Source organism: Euleptes europaea, chromosome 8 (genome assembly GCF_029931775.1).
Source record: "Euleptes europaea isolate rEulEur1 chromosome 8, rEulEur1.hap1, whole genome shotgun sequence".
In the NCBI taxonomy this organism is placed as follows: Eukaryota; Metazoa; Chordata; class Lepidosauria; order Squamata; family Sphaerodactylidae; genus Euleptes; species Euleptes europaea.
The window spans coordinates 6365721-6386647 of record NC_079319.1 but is presented as its reverse complement, the minus strand read 5'-3'; the positions used below and the strand labels follow the sequence as shown (position 1 = coordinate 6386647).

At 45.7% G+C, this 20927-nt stretch overlaps 1 protein-coding gene across 8 annotated transcripts in view; it reads right to left on the bottom strand.

Annotated features, from left to right (window-relative positions):
• Positions 1–20927, bottom strand: part of PTK2 (protein tyrosine kinase 2) — a 317569-nt gene that overhangs the window by 180819 nt on the left and 115823 nt on the right. For all 8 annotated transcript variants that reach the window (XM_056854175.1, XM_056854178.1, XM_056854176.1 and 5 more), the window contains 2 exons: positions 14780–15006; positions 8085–8251 (listed from right to left, as the gene is read on the bottom strand). In XM_056854175.1, the coding sequence (XP_056710153.1) occupies positions 8085–8251; positions 14780–14974 (362 nt within the window). In that variant the 5' untranslated portion in view covers positions 14975–15006. The remainder of the gene's footprint in view (positions 1–8084; positions 8252–14779; positions 15007–20927) is intronic.

Sequence of the window (20927 nt, the reverse complement as noted above, 5' to 3'; positions counted from 1 at the left end):
AATGGCCATGCTGTGAACATTCAAAAATTCCACTTTCTTATATCAGTTTACCCACTCAGGATGAAACTACAGTTGCTGCTCAATTCCCTGATCATACTACCAAAATTTGTGTGTAATTTGTTCCTATGGCATAAAAGGAACGAATCAAGTGAGATTGCCAAGGTGAAAATGGGTGAAATGAATATGTGCTAAACCATAGATATTTGTAGGCCTACTGCAGACATTAATTCTGCAACTCAAAACCCACTGCATATCCTTCACATGTGATTCTTTTGCTATAGGAACACATTAAAAATGGATTATAAATACAAATGCTAGAATTTTGAAACTGTCATTTTTTTTTGTTTCCTTTGGACAGTAGTAATGTTCTTTTTTTCACATTTCACAGGCAGTATTTTAAAGTCATTAACACAAAATCCCATGCAAGGGAAAGAGTATAAATTATTACAATTCTGTAAGCTGTTAAATTCAAGCACTGTTCTAGGATCCCCTCTTCTATACTGCTAATCTAAATATTTTTACAAGCACTGTCATCTGATCCCAAATGCTATGTTTCAGGGTATTAAAAATATGACAGCATCATTTTCATTATTCCCGACAAACTCCTATAGCTAAAAAAGAGCAAGTGAGCCTGCGTGTCCTTGATAAAGTGTGAAATGACACTCTAGAGAGATGATGAATAATTTATACAATCTCCTGACGCATTCATGATAGGATTTATAAAACCTGATCACCTAAACACCAGAACAATTATCTAACCTCGCTTTTTAAAAGTTATTATTTTCTGTAGTATATTAAGACATGAGCGTATCACTGAGTAGTATAAACGAAATGGACATTTTTACATTTTATAACTAATCTTTGCAGTCACATTGCGCATGAGTCACTTGGTAGGCAATGCTTTGAAAAAAAGAATCCCCAATGGTATAGTTTGTTGAATGTTATGATAACTTTGTAGTACAAAGCAGAAGGGGAAGGAAAAGAGTCACATCTTCATCACAGAACACCAAATGCAAAGTGTTCAGGGAATAGCATCTACATTTTGTTCACCCAAATTATAAAAGTGTGAATTTAACGTTGATAGGCTAGGGCAAACTGGAAATTACAGAGGTAATTTATATATGTGTAAAGGGACACAACGTTATGGATGTACACCTAAAAAAAAGAGAGAGAGAATCCCAGAAGAACTCAGGGTCAATGTGGAAAGCCCAACCAAAATAACAGCCCTTCAACGGCACGCGTGATCCCTCTCACCCCCATAAAAAAAGAAACACAACACCAGTACAGCATGCATGAGCTTCATTTTAGGAGCTTTTGTGGGATCTACTTGTGCTTGCTTTAAATTGAGATGCCCATCTCTAGTTCCAATGATATTTGTAGGCTTTTTTTTTCTTTTTCTTAGAATGTGGCAAGAACTACATCTTTGGCCCTGTATTTTATTTATTTTCTCCACAGAAGCACTTCCCCTTACATCTGATCCCACTGCCTGGGAGATCTGCCTCAATCTCCTCTCCTGCCTGAAAATTTAAGAAAAACAGGCCTGGGAGCCTTAAAATGCCAGCCCCACATATTTTCAAATATTCCTGAATATTTCTGGAATTATTTTTTGGGAACAGATATTCAGTATTCCCAACAATCCTGAGTATCTCCTGAATATCTAGATATATACAAAAAATACTGATATGGTATTTTTCAGATATATATTCAGACTGGAAATATCCAAATGCACATCCCTTTATAATCTTTTTAGCATTTATGAAGACTTACACATCTGTCTAAATGAATACAGCTCCACTGAGGACTAATTCATGTGGTGACCTTGGTAATGACTGTTTTGGGCACTCCTTGTTTTTGGCAAGCAGCCTGGCCCATCTACTCCGTAAAAACTACCAATGGGCACAACAAAGCCAAGGGTCACAACTGCCAACTGCTTTATTGAGATCCCTCAAGGGGACTTCTAATAAATCATGCTGCTGTCTTGGCTTTCATGTCATATAGTCCTGGGCAACTGTACATAATGTTTCTGGCCCAGAAACTTCACCATAACAGTTGACAGCTTCCACAAACAGATCAGAAAACCTGCTAACCAAGTTTCACAAAATCCCATGGTAACAAGAGAAAGGAACACACATGAACGCATGAAGCTACCTTCTACTGAGGTACATCAAAGTCAGTATTGTCTCAGGGTCTCAGATAGAGATCTTTCACATCACCTACTTGCTTAGTCCCTTTAACTGGAGATGCCAGGGATTGAACCTGGGACCTTCTGTATGCCAAGCAGATGCTCTACCACTGCAACAGCCCCTCTGGGACTGACATGGTCCCACTGGCTGGCGCCCACAATAACAAATGGGATGCCATATTTTGCACTAGCTATAGTTTCTGGATTATCCTCAAGGGCAGCCCCCCCCAAGTGTGTTACAGTAATCTAACTTCAAGGTTACTGAAGTGTGAACCATGAGAGCTGGATTACTGGGGTCTGGGGACAACACACATTTCATTGCCTTTTTAAGTCTTCTCTTCAGACTAGCCTCAGAGTGAGCATGAGGGCTGGCCGTTAACTGCCACCCTTGACCTCCTCCTTCGCACCTGGCGCTATCTCACCCACATGCTTATAAGACAGCCTCATCTTCACCCACCTCCTCCCTGGATGGCTCTTGTAGCCTTCATACCTGAAGCACTGAAGGCCACACCAGCCCAGCACGGCTTGGGCATTTCCCTTGGGGTAAGCCTCATCTTGCAAGGCTCAAAAGGGGGTGTGGCTTTCTCCTGCACTCACCCCTGCCATTTGCCTCCTGTTGGCTGCTGTTGGCTGCCCACCACTCACCTGGCAAAAATGCCAACAGAGCCATTTTAAAAAAAGGTGTCCCCACTTGGACCACCAGCTTGGGAATCTTGGCTCTTATTCCTAGGCCCGTGATGAGTCGGCTAGGGGTATCAGTATCCCATCGGCTAGCCAGTGAGCACAGCGGAAGCGTTGGTGACTCTGAACACAAAGCAGCATGGCCAGATCTGATGTCTGTAAACAGAGAGCCAACCTCCTAACTACCGTATTTTTCGCTCCATAAGACACACTTTTTTCATCCTCAAAAGTGAGGAGAAATGTCTGTGTGTCTTATGGAGTGAATGGAGCCCGGTCCATCTGGGGCAGGAGCCGAGCAGCCCTGACGGCCGGCAGAACCTGGGGAAGACGAACCGGCTGGGAGCGCCGGAAAGACGCGAGCAGGCGTTCCCTGCCCCGACGGCCAGCTGGGAGGCCAGCAGGGCCGCACAGAGCTGGCTGGGCGCGCCAGAACAATGCAAGCAGGCGTTCCCCACCCCGATGGCCAGCTGGGAGGAGGGCAGGGCCGCACAGAGCTGGCTGGGTGTGCCGGAACGACGCGTGCAGGCGTTCCCCGCCCCGACGGCCAGCTGGGAGGCGGGCGGTGCCGCACAGAGCTGGCTGGGTGTGCCGGAACGACGCATGCAGGCGTTCCCCGCCCCAATGGTCAGCTGGGAGGCGGGCGGGGCCGCACAGAGCTGGCTGGGCGTGCCGGAACAACAGAGCGGAGGCCAAGGAGGAGAGCGGTCAGGAGTCCTCTAGCTGACGTCAGAGTGAGAGACCCTGGCTTCCACGGAGGAGAGCGACTCAGATTTTTTCTTGTTTTCCTCCTCTAAAAACTAGGTGCGTCTTATGGTCAGGTGCGTGTTATGGAGCGAAAAATACGGTAGGTACATTGGGGGTGGGATTTCACTGTCACAGACAACTGTTTCCTCAACAGACGACCAGGATCCAGCAAGGCTCCCGAGCTCTTAACACAGTTTTCCAGCAAAAGTGCACACCGTCAACGGCAGGAGGAACAAACATTTTACAGCAGTGGCCCTCCAAGGCAGCATCACTTGCACCTCATCTGAATTCAGTTTCTGCTCCCTCCCCCAGCCATCTGGCCAGCACAATCAGACACCAGGCCAGGACAGAGGCAGCTGCAGCTGGCAGCTTATTCAGAGTAAGCAATAGCTGTCATCTGCGTATTAACAACAACCTACTTCAAAACTCTGGACAATCTCAATTAACAAGGTTTATAGAGATATTAGATGACACGGGAGATAACACCAAGCCTTGTGCATCACTCCAACCTGTTAGCTCCCAAGGGACTCACTCAGCATCTCCCATGGCAATCTTTCATGATTGATCTGATAGAAAAGGCTAGCACCGTCTCAATGTTCATCTGCCAAGATCCACCGGTTATTCCAGAGATATGGCAGGATCCATTGCATCAAAGGGTGCCAACAGATCTAATTCTAACAACAGAGGTGGAGGTGGATTCCCTTTTATCTATCTGAAGATGGCAATCATCCACAAGGATCAAGGAGAGACATACAAGCCATGTTTCTCTCTCTCTCTCACACACACACACACTGTAGCTGCAGCTCCATAGCGTGGAAAAACTTCAGGGCAATCCTAAAACTGCAAATGATGTCACTTGTAATGAACCTCTCCCTCCTGATTCTCAGACTGCCCCGCTATATTCCTTCCAGCCTTGGAGCCCAAGAGGAACTGTGTTCTAATTGTGATGTTTTATTGTACTTCCCAACTTCTTGTTTTCAGTTCATTTCACTCCCCTTGTTATTTCTCCATCCATTCATGGTCTGCTTGATGCAGCCTTACATCCTTGCCTTGTCACCAGGATTAATGCACCACAGATAAGCAGCCCCATCCTTCCCTGTCTCAGACTGCTGAACAGCAGATAAGCATCCGGGACAGGCTTTCCATCATAATGGTGTATAAAGCAAGCCCAAGAGCCACTCTCCAATATTACCCCATGATATTTTTCATGCTTCTAGGTCAATGCTGTCTGTATGCATCAAACCTTCCCTTAACAGGAGAACACAGGAAAAGCCCTGCTGGATCAGACCAATTGTCCATGTAGTCCAGTATACTGTTTCACGCAGCAGTCAACCAGTTGCCCGACCGAATCAACAAACAGGGCACAGACATCAAGAACTCCCTGCCTTCAAGCACTGGCAGTCAGAGGTTTGATGCAACTGCATATGGAGGTTCTATTTAGTCACCGTAGCAAGGCCTGTCCTCCATAAATCTAATTCCCTTCTAAATCCTTCTATGCCCTTGGCCATCACTATGTCCACAGCTAATGAATTCCGCAATTTAATCACTCGTTCAGTAAAGCAGTATTTCCCTTTTTCTGTCCCAAACCTTCATTGGGTGTCCAGAGGTTCTAGAATTATAAGAGAAGGAATAAAAGCTCTCTCTATTCACCTTCTCCACATCATGCGTAATTTTATAAACCTTGGTCATTACCACCATTTAGTAGCCTTTTTTTCTAAACTGAGAATGAGCCTTGGACTACTCACCGTGAAGGCTCCTTCTGCTCTGAGATAGAAGTCCCAGATTCAGATTCAGATTTATTAATACAGCATAAGCCAGTAAAAACACATGAGTCCCAGATTCTTTAGCCTTTTCTCACAGGACAAGTGCTCCAACCCCTTGGTAATCCTGGTTGCCCTCTTCTGCACTTTTCCCCAGCCTGCAAAATCCTTTTGAGATACAGTGACCAGAACTATACAAAGTGCACCAGAGGTGTACCATAGCCGCACGCAATGGGTGGCATCCAGGGCAAAATTTCCACTTGTGCTACAGCTCTTGTGCAAGCGGAAATGCAAGAAAAAGGGCCCTGGTTCACTTACCCTGTCAAACCTATTGTATCCCCACTTGTGTTTGCACTTATGCAAGACATACAACCAGTTTCTCTGCACTATAATATACAGGGAGGAAAGCACTAGGAGTTGCACAAGATCATGTGCAAGCAGAACTGAGCTCAGTCCGTTTATATTTCAATTTGCACGTCGCTGGATTCAAGTCAATGGTTTTACAATATTGGTAGTTTTATTTTCAATCCCTTTCCTAAGATTCCCCAGCATGGAGTTTTCCCTTTTCACTGCTGTTGCACACAGAGTTGACATTTTCACTGGGCTGACAACTACAACTTCAAGATCTCTCCCCCACTCAGCCTTGGCCTGCTGAGATCCCATCAACATATATTTTTACTTAGGACTTTTTTTTTACCCTCCTATGTACACCTTACGCTTGCCTACACTGAACTTTATTTACCCCCGCCGTTGCCCACTCACTCAATCTAGAAAGATCTCCTGGAGCTCCTCAAAACCTGCCTTGGTTTCACTATCCTGACCAATCTGGTATCATCCTCAAACCTGGCCACTACGCTGTTTGCTCACATTTCCAGATAACTTATGAATCAATTAAATAGCACTAGTTCCAATACCAATCCTTGTTGGACCCCACTGCTCACTTCCCTCTGTTGCAAGAACTGTCCATTTAGTCCTACTCTCTGCTCCTTTCCTACTTTTTTCCCAGTTTTTAATCCATAAAAGAACCTCTCCTCTTATCCTATGACTGCTAAGCTTATGCAGAAGTCTTTGGTGAGGAGCCTTGTCAAAAGCCTTTTGGAAGTCCAACTACTAAGTAATGGATTCCCCCTTATCCACATGCTTGTTGACCTGAACATAAGCACATAAGAAAAGCCCTGCTGGATCAGACCAAGGCCCATCAGTCTGTTCACACAGTAGCCAACCAGGTGCCTCTAGGAAGCCCACAAACAAGATGACTGCAGCAGCATTATCCTGTCTGTGTTGCACAGCACCTAATATAACAGGCATTCTCCTTGGATACTGCAGAGAGTGGGTATGCATCATGACTAGTATCCATTTGACTAGTTGCCATGGATAGCCCTCTCCTCCATGAACATGTCCACTCCCCTCTTCAAGCCTTCCAAGTTGGCAGCCATCACCACACCCTGGGGCAAGGAGTTTCACAATTTAACTATGTGTTGTATGAACAAATACTTCCTTTTGAATCTCTCACCCTCCACCTTCAGCAGATGACCCCGAGTTCTAGTATTATGAGAGGGAGAAAAGCTACTCCCTGTCCACTCTCTCCACATCATGCATAATTTTATAGACCTCTATCATATCTCTCCTTAACTGCCTTCTTTCTAAGCTAAACCGCCCTAAGTGTTTTAACTGCTCCTCATAGTGCAGTTGCTGTAGCCACCTGCTCAAAGAACTCCAAGAGGTAGGATATCCCTTTGAAGAACCCACACTGATGTTCCCTCAACAGTAACAACTGAGGCAGTATTTGCTACTTTCCAGTCCTCCAGCACAGAGGTTGATTTTAACAGCAACTTACATGTACTGGTTAGCGGATCAACCTTTTTGCATTTGAGTTTCTTAAGGAGTTTAGGTGTATGCCATCTGGACCTGGAGTCTTATTAATTTTCATTTTGCCTAGCAGTCCTAGAAATTCATCTCTCGTCACCTCACGCTGACTCAATTTCTTCAAGTGGTTCTGGTGTGGGTTTCCACAATGAAAACAAGATACAAAGAAGTTTGTCTGCCATCCCCATCTTTATGCCGGCAACTGGAATCACACACCATTGAAATACCCTGTTTCTCTCCATCATCTGTTTCATTCCCCGAAGAGACAAAAAGGAAGCCACCATTTGACTATTTTTTCCCCAGCGTATGGACCAACACGCTATGCAATTTTCAAAGGGTATTCCCTATTACTATGTATGGGTGTGAAAGCTGGACATTGAAGAAAGATGATAGGGAGAAAGTAGATTCCTTCGAAATGTGGTGTTGGAGGAGAGTGTTACCAATACCAGGACGGCCAAAAAAAAAAAAAACACATCAGTGGGTTCTAGATCAAATCAAGCCTGAACTGACCCTAGAAGCTAAAATGCATAAACTGAGGCTGTTGTACTTTGGCCACATTATGAGAAGACAAGAGTCACTAGAAAAAGCAGTCATGCTAGGAAAAGTTGAGGGCAGCAGGAAAAGAGGAAGACCCAACAACAGATGGATTGACTCAATAAAGGAAGCCACAGCCTTCAGTTTGCAAGATCTGAACAAAGCTGTTAAAGATAGGACATTTTGGAGGACACTGATTCATAGGGTCGCCATGAGTCGGAAGTGACTTTACGTTAAGTGACTTTACGTTAAGTGACTTAACACACACACACACACACACACATGCACTTAAGTAACAGGAAAGGGGGAAATCTTACTTCCATTCCTCTGGAGCATGAGCTAGTTCAAATTTCTCTCTCACATTGGACACTCCCATATCTGGATGAAGCCAATGAACATCCTCCGACTGCAGGTGACTGAGCCGTAAACCATAACAGGCTACATTCTTAACTTTATGACTATCCACTATTTTCTGGATTATGCCCTAGAAAGAAGAAAAAAAGAAATGCAATTTTGATTCACAAAATTGAACAAAAACAGGTTTCAGTGCATATCTTTAAAAAAGCCCTGCTTTTTACACAAAACTGTGTATAATAAAAAAATGAACATCTTTGCAAACTCTTTCTCAATAAAAGCATTTAAGGTTAAAAACATGCTAGCAACAAGAGTTTAAAACAATTTATAGTGGCATTTCATATTCATTTTCCACAAGCTGAATCAATTCAAACTGCACTGCAGTACATTTTTCAAGTATTTCACATTAAAATGAGCACAACTGCTTTAAAACCTAATCTTCAACCATCTTACCAACAGCTTTCCATCTACCTTTGTGATTGAGCAGAAAGGATTAGGAAAAAACTTGCTAACCCTTCCTCATAAACTCTTGAATTCCTTTGCTTGCCCTGAAGTGTCGACATGAATCTCCACAGTGACAGAAGCACTCCTAATAGGCAAGGCTGCTACTGCTGAGTAAGTTTTCATGCTGTGATCTTAGTGTTTGCTCTCTGCTAAAAAGTTTAAGCACTCAGACTAATCCCTGCTAGGTCCAATCCTATACTCAGCAGAAAACTAATGGGCCAAGGTACCACTGGACTGTAAACTGGGAGCCAGCGTGGTGTAGTGGTTAAGAGCATTGGATTCTAATCTGGAGAACCGGGTTTGATTCCCCCACTCCTCCACATGAGCTGCGGAGGCCAATCTGGTGAACTGGGTTTGTTTCCCCACTCCTACACATGAAGCCAGCTGGGTGACCTTGGTCAAGTTACAGCTCTGTTAGAGCTCTCTCAGCCCCACCTACCTCACAGGGTGACTGTGGTAGGGAGGGGAAGGGAAGGTGAATGTAAATCGGTTTGAGTCTCCCTTATGTGGTAAAGAAAGTCAGCTTATAAAAACCAACTCTTCTTTTTCTTCTTCTGATTAAAGTAGCAGCTTTTTTTAACAGTACTGCAAGGTTTTGTGGAAGTTCCTTTATTAATAATATCCCAAAGCTTTTAAAACGGCTGGTCACAAAACCTTTTCAAAACTGTAAAAGATTTTACCTTATCTGATCCCTGAAACAGCAATAGGTTCTTTGAATGATATATCTCAAAGCTGTCCTTACTGATGAAGAAATTTTTATACACTGACTTTCTCTACCTCTTAAGGGAGAATCAAACCGGCTTACAGTCATCTTCCCTTCCCCTCCCCACAACAGACACCCAGTGAGGTAGGTGGGGCTGAGAGAACTCTAAGAGAGCTGTGACTAGCCCAAGGTAACCCAGCTGGCTTCATGTATAGGGAAACGACTCCAGTTCACCAGATTAGAGTCCACCACTCCAAACCACCACTCTTCACCACTACACCACACTGGCTCTCTGATGATGGGAAACAAAACTAGCATGACCTCCAGGGGAAAGGACAACGGGAGTCAAGATGAACGTCATTTCTACACAGCATTTCTTCTAGCCACAGTATGGAAAACATGGTGAAACTTCTTCCTTCATTTCTAACCCCCCAAAACTTACTTTCATGTGCCACTATTTGAGCAAATTTTCCTGTAGCTACAAGCATTTAAAAGTCTGCTGTGTGGGACAGTAACCCATATTCCAAGCTGTGTAGCTCAGCACTACCTCCAATAGTTTAACTCCTTCCCCACCCTAACAGGCGACATTTTCACACAGTGAAAAGAAATCTGGTATTTTCTTAGCCATTACCATCCCCAGCTGGTAACTCTCCTCCGCCCCTCACAATCTGCACGTAAACAGAGGCATCTACAGAATGTAGCTCATTCATTTTTCTGTGCTTGCTGAACTTGGCACAAAAGCTCTGCAACGTGCAGAGTTTATTTCAGAAAGCTGGCCAAGTAGGACACAGTTTTCATAACAAATGAAAAATGACAGCCATTTTTATATTGGAATGGGAGATATATTTTATACAAGACAAAGATGAGAATGGAGGAGAGGGGAAAGAAACATTCAGGTGTATTTAATAGAGATCACTCATGTATAAGCCATAGTTAGAAAAAAGAAGAAGAGTTGGTTTTTATATGCCGACTTTCTCTACCACTTAAGGGAGAATCAAATTGGCTTACAATCACCTTCCCTTCTGTACGATAGACTCCATTATACTTTGATTTTCAACATTCCTCCAAACAGGACAACACTAAAAAAAACTGCTTTACTGCTTCAATACATATGCAAGTCAGACACCCAGATCATCCATAAAGCATAGGAAGCTTCTTTTTCAATACTACCACAGTTGTAAGCTAATTTGCAGTTGGTATAAAATATTCTAGCCCAGGATTCCTTCCTTACCCTCCTCCCAAATAGGTCAACAGAGGAAAGTAGAAAGCTGAACAGAGTTCCTAGAAGCCATTACAACCATTAGCAAACATCTTTTAGTCTGCAGAGGCATGCATAAAAGCCAACAATTATAGTCATATCAAGTAAACAAAAAATGCCCGTGAAGCTTCTGAAAGAGTTAAGATCTGAAGGTTGCCAGGAGAGCCAAATAACAGCACTGATGCTGTATGGGTGGCCAGGTTGGTTTTTAGGGCTCCAGGAGGCCAATGACTCTACATCAAGTGAATGGGAAATACAAAAACGTCAGTGCTCACAATAAAGCATGGATATAACCAAGCAAGGAACATTTAAAAGGGTTTTTTTTAACCTACTTTTTGTGGTTTATGGAGAATCATATTGCTAATTTTATACTGGCAACTGGGTTGCACTGAATCTTCACATGACATTTTCCTCCAAAGAGAAAAATTGCTACATCTGAGTGGGCTGTTTTAAAATCCACTACGAAAAGAAGTTTTTTTTCCTACTCATGAAAATAGTGTGCCTAGTTTCAAACAACTAAGATAAAAAGATAGATCCCCAGAGCATGCCAGATTATCCTGCAAATGCTGTATATCACCCACTGCAGAACTTAAAAACATACACCCTTAGTTCACCCTGTGACGGATCTGCAGAGGGGTCCTGCCACTTTCTGTGAGCCACCAATCCCCTGTTCGCCTGTCTCTGAGGGTTTGTGCAGAGCAGCTAACATTCAATCAAGGCCCACGCATGACTGAGGAAGCCAGATTTTGGGGGGGGGGGGCTGTTACACTGTTAGCTTAGTTCAGATAGGGTTTCCATCTCCAAAGTAGGAAAGAACTCATCTCAGGAGACTACATCTGTCTCAAAGTCTGTTTAGAGTGCAAACAGGCTAAATCAGTGAATGTTTGGGGAGATGGCCTGTGTTTACAGAGGGGTAGGCAGGCAGTCCTTTCCTGGAAGACTTGGAAGTCCCACAGTCTGTCTTTTGTGATAAAGCAGGCTAGCAGATTGAATGCATGAGGAAGTTCCAGAGGGCAGCCGTGATGGTGTGCAGTAGAAAAACAGTTTTGCACTTGCCTGTAACTGTTGTTCATCGAGTGGTCTTCTGCGCAGATATGCATCGGGACTGCGCTTGCGCAGGCCAGCCGCGGAGAACTGACTGGGTAGGAGATTCAAAGCACCTGGAGCGCTCCTCTCTCGGTTGTCCCTTCGCCGCCGTGGAAGAATAGCCACTAAACAGTAGCCCACAGCGGGGAAAGGAAGGAGGGATGCGTGCCTGCACAGAAGACCACTCGATGAGCAACAATTACAGGTAAGTGCAACACTGTTTTTCATCTTCGTGGCTTCTGTGCAGTCCCGCATGGGAGAATAGCAAGCTCACCTACCATGGAGGTGGGTGTGGGCATGTCACCAAATTAAAAGACAACTCTCTCAAACAGCTGCTTCCCCCCTGGAATCCCCATCTACAGGGCAATGCCGGAGGAATGTGGAAAGAAGGACCAGGTTGCCACTTTACAGACGTCTTGGGGATCTGTCGTGGCAAGGGAAGCAGTGAAAAAGGCGTGAGCCCTGTTGCAAGGGGCCTCCACTTGGAGTGGACAGAAAGCCATAGTGGCAAAACAGACATCAAATGCTGAGAGAAATTTTTTTCTGAGGTAGAAGAAAAGACACAAGTCTCCCAAATAGAACAAGCATTATTAATTTGTACCATACTATTGCACATTTGGCACATTTGTTAAATAAAGCCACACTGACAAAAGAAAAGAAATCAAATCCTGAAGAGTAGACTCTTCTAAAGTGAAAGAAAAGACACAAGTCTCTCAAACAGCACAACAATCATCGTTATTTTGTGCTATAATCCTTTTATATTTGGCACATTTGTTACATAAAACCATATTGGCAAAAAGGAAATCAAATCCTGAAGAGAAAAACTTTTCTGAAATAAAAGAAAAAGCACAAATCTCTCAAATGTAACAACAGTCATTATTTTGTGCCACACTATTTCAACATTTGGCACAGTTGTTAACTAAGATCATATTGGCAAAAAAGAAATAAAATCCTGAAGAGAAATTTTCTCTGAGGTAACAGAAAAGACGCTCTGAAACAAAGCTAGTGCTCTCTCCACGGCGGGGAAGAGAGAACCGAGGGAGGAGCACTTCTCCCCCCTCCGTCACATGACCATTGGGCGGGAAGCCGGCTCGCTCTTGGCCTGGGACGGAGGGGAGGGGGAGCGCTCCAGGTGCTCTGAAGCTCCTAAAAGCTTTCTAGTCAGTTCTCCGTGGCTGGCCTGCGCAAGCGCAGTCCCCATGCGGGACTGGACAGAAGCCACGAAGATGAACACCTAGATTCAAGTCCAATAGCCCCTTAGACACCAACAAGATTTTCAGGGTATACGCTTTCAAGAGTCAAAGCTCCCTTCATTAGATTTGAAGCTTTGACTCTCAAAAGCTTACCGTATATACTCGCGTATAAGCCGAGTTTTTCAGCCCAAAAAAAGGGCTGAAAAAGCCGGCCTCGGCTTATACGCGGGTCAATACGGTAGAGGAGGGAGGAGGGAGGAGGGAGGGGGGAACTTACTGCCGCCGCCGCCGCCATCGCCGCCGAGCGCACCCGGCTCCCCTTGGCCAGGAGCGCCCTGGAGGGGCCTCCTGTGGCTGTGGGAACGCCGCGCCGCTGCCGGGCGCACCCGGCTCCCCCCGGCCAGGAGCACCCTGGAGGGGCCTCCTCTGGCCACGGGAAGGCCGCGGCTCCGCCGGGCGTACCCGGTTCCCCCCGGCCAGGAGCGCCCTGGAGGGGCCTTGGCCAGGAGCGCCCGCCGCCGCAGCCTTCGCTGGGCCTGGAGCGGCCTAGGAGCAGCCTGCGGGACCTCCTGGGCCGCGGGGGGGGGGGGCGCCGCCGCCTGCCTGCGCACCTGGAAAAGGTAAGCCTGCAGGGGGGAGGGGTTATAAGCCGACCCTCGGCTTATACGCGGGTGCCTAATTTTTCCTCATTTTGGGGAGAAATTAGGCACCTCGGCTTATACACGGATCGGCTTATACACGGGTATATACGGTATACCCCGAAAATCTTGTTGGTCTCTAAGGTGCTACTGGAGCTGAATCTACCAATGTGTTAGGAACGGAGTGAAGTTGTCTCAGAGCCTAGTTTCTGAGGGAACATACGTAATGATATATAGTTTTGGGAGGAGCTCCCATTTCCACTGTGGGAATCCTGAGGTTGAGGGAAAGGCAATAGTAATCTTAAAAATACAAGCTCAGCGGTTAACCTGAGAGCCAGCGTGGTGCAGTGGTTAAGAGCGGTGGTTTGGAGCGGTGGACTAATCTAGAGAACCAGGTTTGAATCCCCACTCCGCCACATGAGTCGTAGACGCTAATCTGATAAACCAGGTTGGTTTCCCTACACATGAAGCCAGCTGGGTGACCTTGGGCTAGTCACAGCTCTCTTATAGCTCTCTCAGCCTCACCTACCTCACTGCGTGTCTGTTGTGGGGAGGGGAAGGGAAGGTGATTGTAAGCTGGTTTGATTCTCCCTTAAGTGGTAGAGAAAGTCAGCATATAAAAACCAACCCTTCTTCTTTCTGTAAAGCCAAGGTTTGAAACTGAAATGTTATAACTTGGTGAGCCCAGCAAAAGCTGTGTGTTACTTGAATATAGCTTTAAGCCTCATTACTGAGCCTCCTCTGATCCCTGAGAGAGAGTAAAAGGTATTAGGTTGTTTTACCCTGTTTCCCTGATGTCTTGTAGGTTATAAACGCATTTAGATGACCACTTGGGTTCAGTCTGTCAGTAGAGGGTTGGAGCGGAGACCACTATGGTCGAACTACAGAGAACACTACATCTTCTTAAATGGACTTTAAAACTCCAACTTTCACATACCCCTTTTAAGTACTAACAAACTATCATCACACACACACCTGCCTGACATACATGAGAACCATGGTACAGAAATCGAGCAATTACATAAAATAGGATAGCACACACAGAGACATAAAATAGGACGGCACACATGCGGTTTTATGTCCCTCCTCTTCTTTTTGAGAAAATTGCGAGAAATTAAAGCTTTGCCTGGAATGACTCACAGCATGAGCTGAATAAAGATTTTCAAGTTCTACTTCAACATTTGTGTTCTACTCCTCAGCTTCAAGTCATTCATGTCTCAGTCTAAGGACCTTCAAATAACCATCTCCACCATATTTTATATAAAAATCAACTCACCCAAACATCTGTAGCATCCCCGTGGCGTATAATACTCGCCCATGTTGCTGGCTCGCTGTTGTTTTCAAAGTAATGGAAAACCTTTAGGACTCGTTCCATGGCCCCTGGGGAACGTTCCATCCCCGTACTGAGATGCGTCTTTGTGCTTGAACTCGGAGTGTGATTCAAGTTTGGATCTAGGTAAGCTGCTGCCATGCTTTTGCTGGATGCTAGGTATCTGTCATATTCTGAAATGGAAGAAAAGAAACATCTCAGTCTCTCAAACTACAGCATCTAACTCATTTTCAAGACAGATAGACAGACATAGCGATTTAATACCCCGGAAGAAGCCTTATTCCTAAAGAAAAAACATTTCTCCAAAGAACTGAATCATTAAATGATTTGTATTGCTATCAATGCTTTCTCCTTTAAATTAGTATGGCACATTAACAGCGCAATCCTAAGTAGAGTTAAACCTTTATAGGTCCATTAACTTTCCCAAGTACTCTTCAGACAAAACAAGGGATAGTAGATAAATTCACAGAAGCAGTAAGAGGAGAAAAGTCACAGGGTCAATCTACAGGAGTATATTATTACAGTCTTATTAATCTGTTAAGCAAAGTGGCTCCATCATTAGGTGTGATCCTTGATGGGATGCTAAAAGTATATTTGTAAACCAAGCGCCACCCTTCTAAACGCATTGATTTAAATGCACTTAGAAGGGTGTAACTCTGCTTAGGATGGCATTATAACAGGCCACAAGACAAAGGAACCTCAAATTCCCTGGAAAATATTATTTGTAGGCCTCTTTTCAACTTTAAAAAGTTCACACAGCTGCAATAAAATCAAGAACCTCAAATAAAAATAAATCTAAGTGTACGCCAAACTGGAGGGTGGGGGAGAGAACCATATAAATAGATAAGCACCAGAAAATCCAATAAAACCTTTTTTAAAAGCAGTATGTGCCTAACTCTATCAATAAGAGCTACAGAAAATAGAGTTCCAATAGAACCTAAATGAATAGGCATCTCATGAATCCATGTGGGGCAGGTGTTCTATAGACGAAACACACCCTCTCTGTGGTCATGACCAGCTTGATCTCAGATGGTGGGAAGAACCAGTAGAAGGCCTCTGAAGAGTCACGTCCATTTGGAGTGCAAGAGGTAGGAGGAGGAAGAAGAAGAGGAGGAGGAGTTGGTTTTTATATGCCAACATTCTCTACCACTTAAGGGAGACTTAAACCGACTTACAATCATCTTCCCTTCCCCTCCCCACAACAGACACCCTGTGAGGTAGGTGGGGCTGAGAGTGTGACTAGCCCAAGGTCACCCAGCAGGCTTCATGTGGAGGAGTGGGGAAACCAACCCGGTTCTCCAGATCAGACTCCACCACTCCAAACCATCGCTCTTAACCACTGCACCCTGCTGGCTACTTCCCAACCTGAGTCTGGGAGAGTATGTACAAGAAAAGCTTCTGGAAACTGTTTGGATCAGGTAGCAAGAAGCAGCTGTAACTTTTTTTTTCAGGATACTGATGTTGGGCATGCATGCTTCTGCACTCCCAAAATACCTGTCCCAGCTGTACGTTTATTACACAGCTGTTAACTCTCTACAAAATGAAACTGAAAATGCTATTTGGGGAAGCAGAGGTTGCAAAACACAGAAATAGCAAATATGGGAAATAAAGGTAAAGTTGCAAGCACGGGGTCATTACTGACCAATGGGGTGACATCACATCCCAATGTTTACTAGTCAGACTATATTTAAGGAGTGGTTTGCCACTGCCATCCCCAGTCGCCTACACTTTACCCCCAGCAAGCTGGGTACTCATTTTGCCACCCTCGGAAGGATGGAAGGCTGAGTCCACCTTGAGCTGGCTACCTGAAACCGACTTCCATAAGGATCAAACTCAGGTCATGAGCAGAGCTTTTGACTGAGGTACTGCAGTTTACCACTCTGCGTCACGGGGCTCATTAACATGGGAAATAGCTGCAGAAAAGAGCATGAGTCCAGTAGCACCTTAAAGACTAACAAAATTTTGGCAAGGTATGAGCTTTTGTGAATCACAGCTCACTTCCTCAATCACTTTTGTGAGTCACAGCTCACTTCTTCTGAAGAAGTGATCTGCGACTCACAAAAGCTCACACCCTGCCAGAAATTTTGTTAGTCTTTAAGGTGCTGCTGGCGTCTTGCTCTTTTCTACTGCTATAGACAGACTAACATGGCTACCCATCGTGATCTATCTCCATGGGAAATAGCAAACCACCTTTTTTTTCCATATCCATTTGCCACATGCTAATGAGTTACAGAGAGGGAAGGCGGAATGTTATAGCCTGACTTCGTCAGATCTCGGAAGCTAAGCAGGGTCAGTACTTGGAAGGAAGACCACCAAGGAGGACTCTGCAGAGGAAGGCCATGGCAAACCACCTCTACTTCTCATTTGCCTCGAAAACCCATTGCTGGGGTCGGCATAAGTCAGATGCAACTTGACAGCACATTACACACACACACTGAGTTACATCTCTCTTTTTCCTCCCAACTCCAACGTTAATTAACGGCACACAGGAATCAATGTTTTGACTTCTGATGAACCAGCAAAGAAAACCCAGTTTCTAGAACTTGTCCGAGGACAAAGATGTGGCTGTAATGCTCTTCCAATCATATCAGCTATGCATGCAAAACACAATATTTGCATTCTGTCCTGCTCCCTTAGACAAAATTATTTCTCAGATATAGTTCTGACCTTCCAGCATCAGGGTTCTGGTAAACAGAACAATCTTCCTTCCATAATAAATCAAACGTAATATAGCAGATTAATAGCTCATCTAGGGCTACACCACACTAATATCACACTTTGCAGCCTTCCACGAAATGTTAGAACAGTAACTGTAAAGTCTGGAGTGACTGGAGGAGTGGAAGAGTATGAGCGTTACTAAGGCCTAAACCAGATCCAATCTAACTGCACTCAGTGGTGCTATTTCAAGTATAATTGTCAGGATATGTTGATCTCTGCATCGCCCTTCCACCCTTTTCACACTGCAACTCAAGAAAGTGGCAGAACTGATGCAGACAATTTCCCCTTGGCATTGTGTCAATCATCTCCACACTAACCGTTCTTAAAGTTTTGAAAATAGGGGCCAGCTCTTCGTTCAATATACCAACAGGCAGGGTTCCCGTTTCTGGTTTGGAATATCTATGAAGGTTTGGGAGTGGAGCTTGGGGAGGGTGAAGTTTGGAGAGCAGAGGAAGCTCGATAGGGAACTGATGCCATAGAGTGCTCTAACCTATACCTGGAGGCTGGCAACCCTACCACAAGGCCAAGAGGTCCCAAGGAAAAGTTTTAAACTGGCTGATAGCACCTTCTGTCTAATTCCAAAGGTCAGATGATGTTTACTCCTGCTGGTAAAATCTTAGTAGGGTTGCCAGCTTCCAGGTCAGGCCTGCCAATTACAACTGATCTCCAGATGACAGGGATCAGTTCCCTGGAAGAAAATGGATGCTTTGGGGTATGGATTGTTTGGCATTATATCCCACTGGGGTACTGACCCCCAACCCCAACCTTCCCAGGCTTCGCCCCCAAATCTACAAGGATTTCCAACCCAGTACTCGCAACCCATCTTACAAGTACATGTACCGTATATACCCATGTATAAGCCGACCCGCGTATAAGCCGAGGTGCCTAATTTCTCCCCAAAAATGGGGGGAAATTAGGCACCCGCATATAAGCCGAGGGTCAGCTTATAACCCCTCCCCCCCAGCAGGCTTACCTTCACTCCAGGCCCGGCGAAGGCGGTGGCGGTGGCGGGCCCCCCGCAGGAGGCTCCCCCAGGCAGGTCCTGGGCAGAGGGAGCCGGGCGCACCCGGCAGCAGCGGCGGCGCGGCCTTCCCACGGCCGCAGGAGGCTCCCCCAGGCCCGTCCTGGGCAGAGGGAGCCGGGCGTGCCCGGCGGCGGTGGCCGCGCGGCTTTCCCGCGGCCGCAGGAGGCTCCCCCAGGCCCATCCTGGGCGGAGGGAGCCGGGTGCGCCCGGCGGCGGTAGCCGCGTGGCCTTCCCGCGGCCGCAGGAGGCTCCCCCAGGCCCGTCCTGGGCGGAGGGAGCCGGGTGCGCCCGGCGGCGGGGGCGGCGCGGCCTTCCCGCGGCCACAGGAGGCCCTCACAGGGCGCTCCTGGCCGGGGGAAGCCGCGCAGGCCCAGCGGCGATGGCGGCGGTGGCGGCGGCAATGGCGGTGGCGGTAAGTTCCCCCCTCCCTCCTCTCCCTCCTCCCTCCTCCCCCCTCCCTCTTCTACCGTATTGACCCGCGTATAAGCCGAGGCCGGCTTTTTCAGCCCTTTTTTTGGGCTTAAAAACTCGGCTTATACGCGAGTATATACGGTATGCTTTCCCTTGACAGGAGTAAATACCGGTAGGGGATGGGACTTTTTGTAATGAGAAAATGGCAGGGGAGGAGTCAGTCCTCCTCATTCCCAAAGTCATTCTCCTCCACAACATACAGTTGAGCCCTTGAGAGACAGTTGTTGGAAGACGGGTTATGTCATGTATGCACAAATACACCATCTGCAGACCACTGATTTCACCTTGCAAATGTTCTACTTTTTACACAGCCAGAGTAAACATGGGTTTAGGGAAGGAAAAGGAGGATTCCCACATTTAGTACCATCTTGATATGCAAAAAGACCTCAGGTGTCCTGGGCCAACAAAAGACACCCAAATGGGAAGAACGGCATAACTCTGAGACAGAGAAATATTTTTTCTGACCATGAAATCTTTTGACATCTAGTAAACAAAAAGAATGTATAAGCATTACCAACAATAATCCGAAGGCTAGTAAACACAACAGGAATTTTCTTATCCAGCCCTTCAACTGATTGAAATTTTGCTTAATTCAGGCACTTTAAAAAAAATTGCTGCCAGGGAAAGCAAAGTGTTACTGGGGGATTAAGTGCCGCCTGCTCATTATTCGCTGGACCTGTGTCCTGAGCTCTGCATTTGGGGACCCCAGAAGGCTTTGAGAAATGAACATGTAAATGGTGTTGACATCACTGGCCAAACTGTTTATTTTTGACAAGAATTTCAATAGATTTGCATGCTTTAATGATTTTGGGGATCACTATCATTTCACTCATGCAGACAGCCATGCAGTGTGCCCCTTCCAGGAAAGAATCCCAGGGGCTGAGTGCTGACAGTTCTTATACACTTAGACTAACCCAGTTTCCCTTCTCCCATTTCTTGCTCAGAGATATTCAAACTGCTCCCCAAAGAGTTGGTTCCAATTTCTGTTCTCAGGGTGCATTTATCCATGTCCATTTATTTATTTCTAATTGTACTCCTGTAATAACATCAGAATTAACTACTTGTGTTTCATTAACCATTCTCTTGCAAATGGTTGGTGGAGAACCAATTCAGGTTTATACTTTCCCACAGACTACAATGTACTTTGTGTTGAGATAAGTCTTCTACGATCACTCTGTACCCACTCTAATCTGGAGAACTGGTTTGATTCCCCACTCCTCCACATGAGCAGCGGATGCTAATCTGGTGAACTGGGTTGGTTTCCCCACTCCTACACATGAAGCCAGCTGGGTGACCTTAGGCCAGTCACAGCTCTCTTAGAGCTCTCTCAGCCCCATCTACCTCACAGGGTGTCTGTTGTGGGGAGGGGAAAGGAAGGTGATTGTAGGTAGGTGGGGCTGAGTGTGTGTGACTAGCCCAAGGTCACCCAGCTGGTTTTATGTGGAGGAGTGGGGAAACAAATCCAGTTCACCAGATTAGCCTCCGCCGCTCAAGTGGAGGAATGGGGAATCAAACCCAGATCAGAGTCCACCGCTCTTAACCACTATACCACGCTGGCTCTCAACTCGACCACGGCTTCCAAAGACCAACATCCCAACACAGGGAAGACAGCTTCTGGAGGCTTATTCAATCTGGTGTGTTGCTGGGTGCCATCAGCACACTGATGACAGCCTGATCCAAAATTTAGATGATCTTCTTTAATGGTCTTAGGCACACATTAAATAATATCAACGACAATGCTGAGCTTGGCAGAACTCAACATGAGAGCTCCCATTCTGCAAAAGTTGCATCATCAACAAACAATTTCTGCATATGGTTAGATTTTTTTTTTAAGTCTGAAAGCATTTTCCTGCCACACCTCTATTGCTGATGCCAAATTCC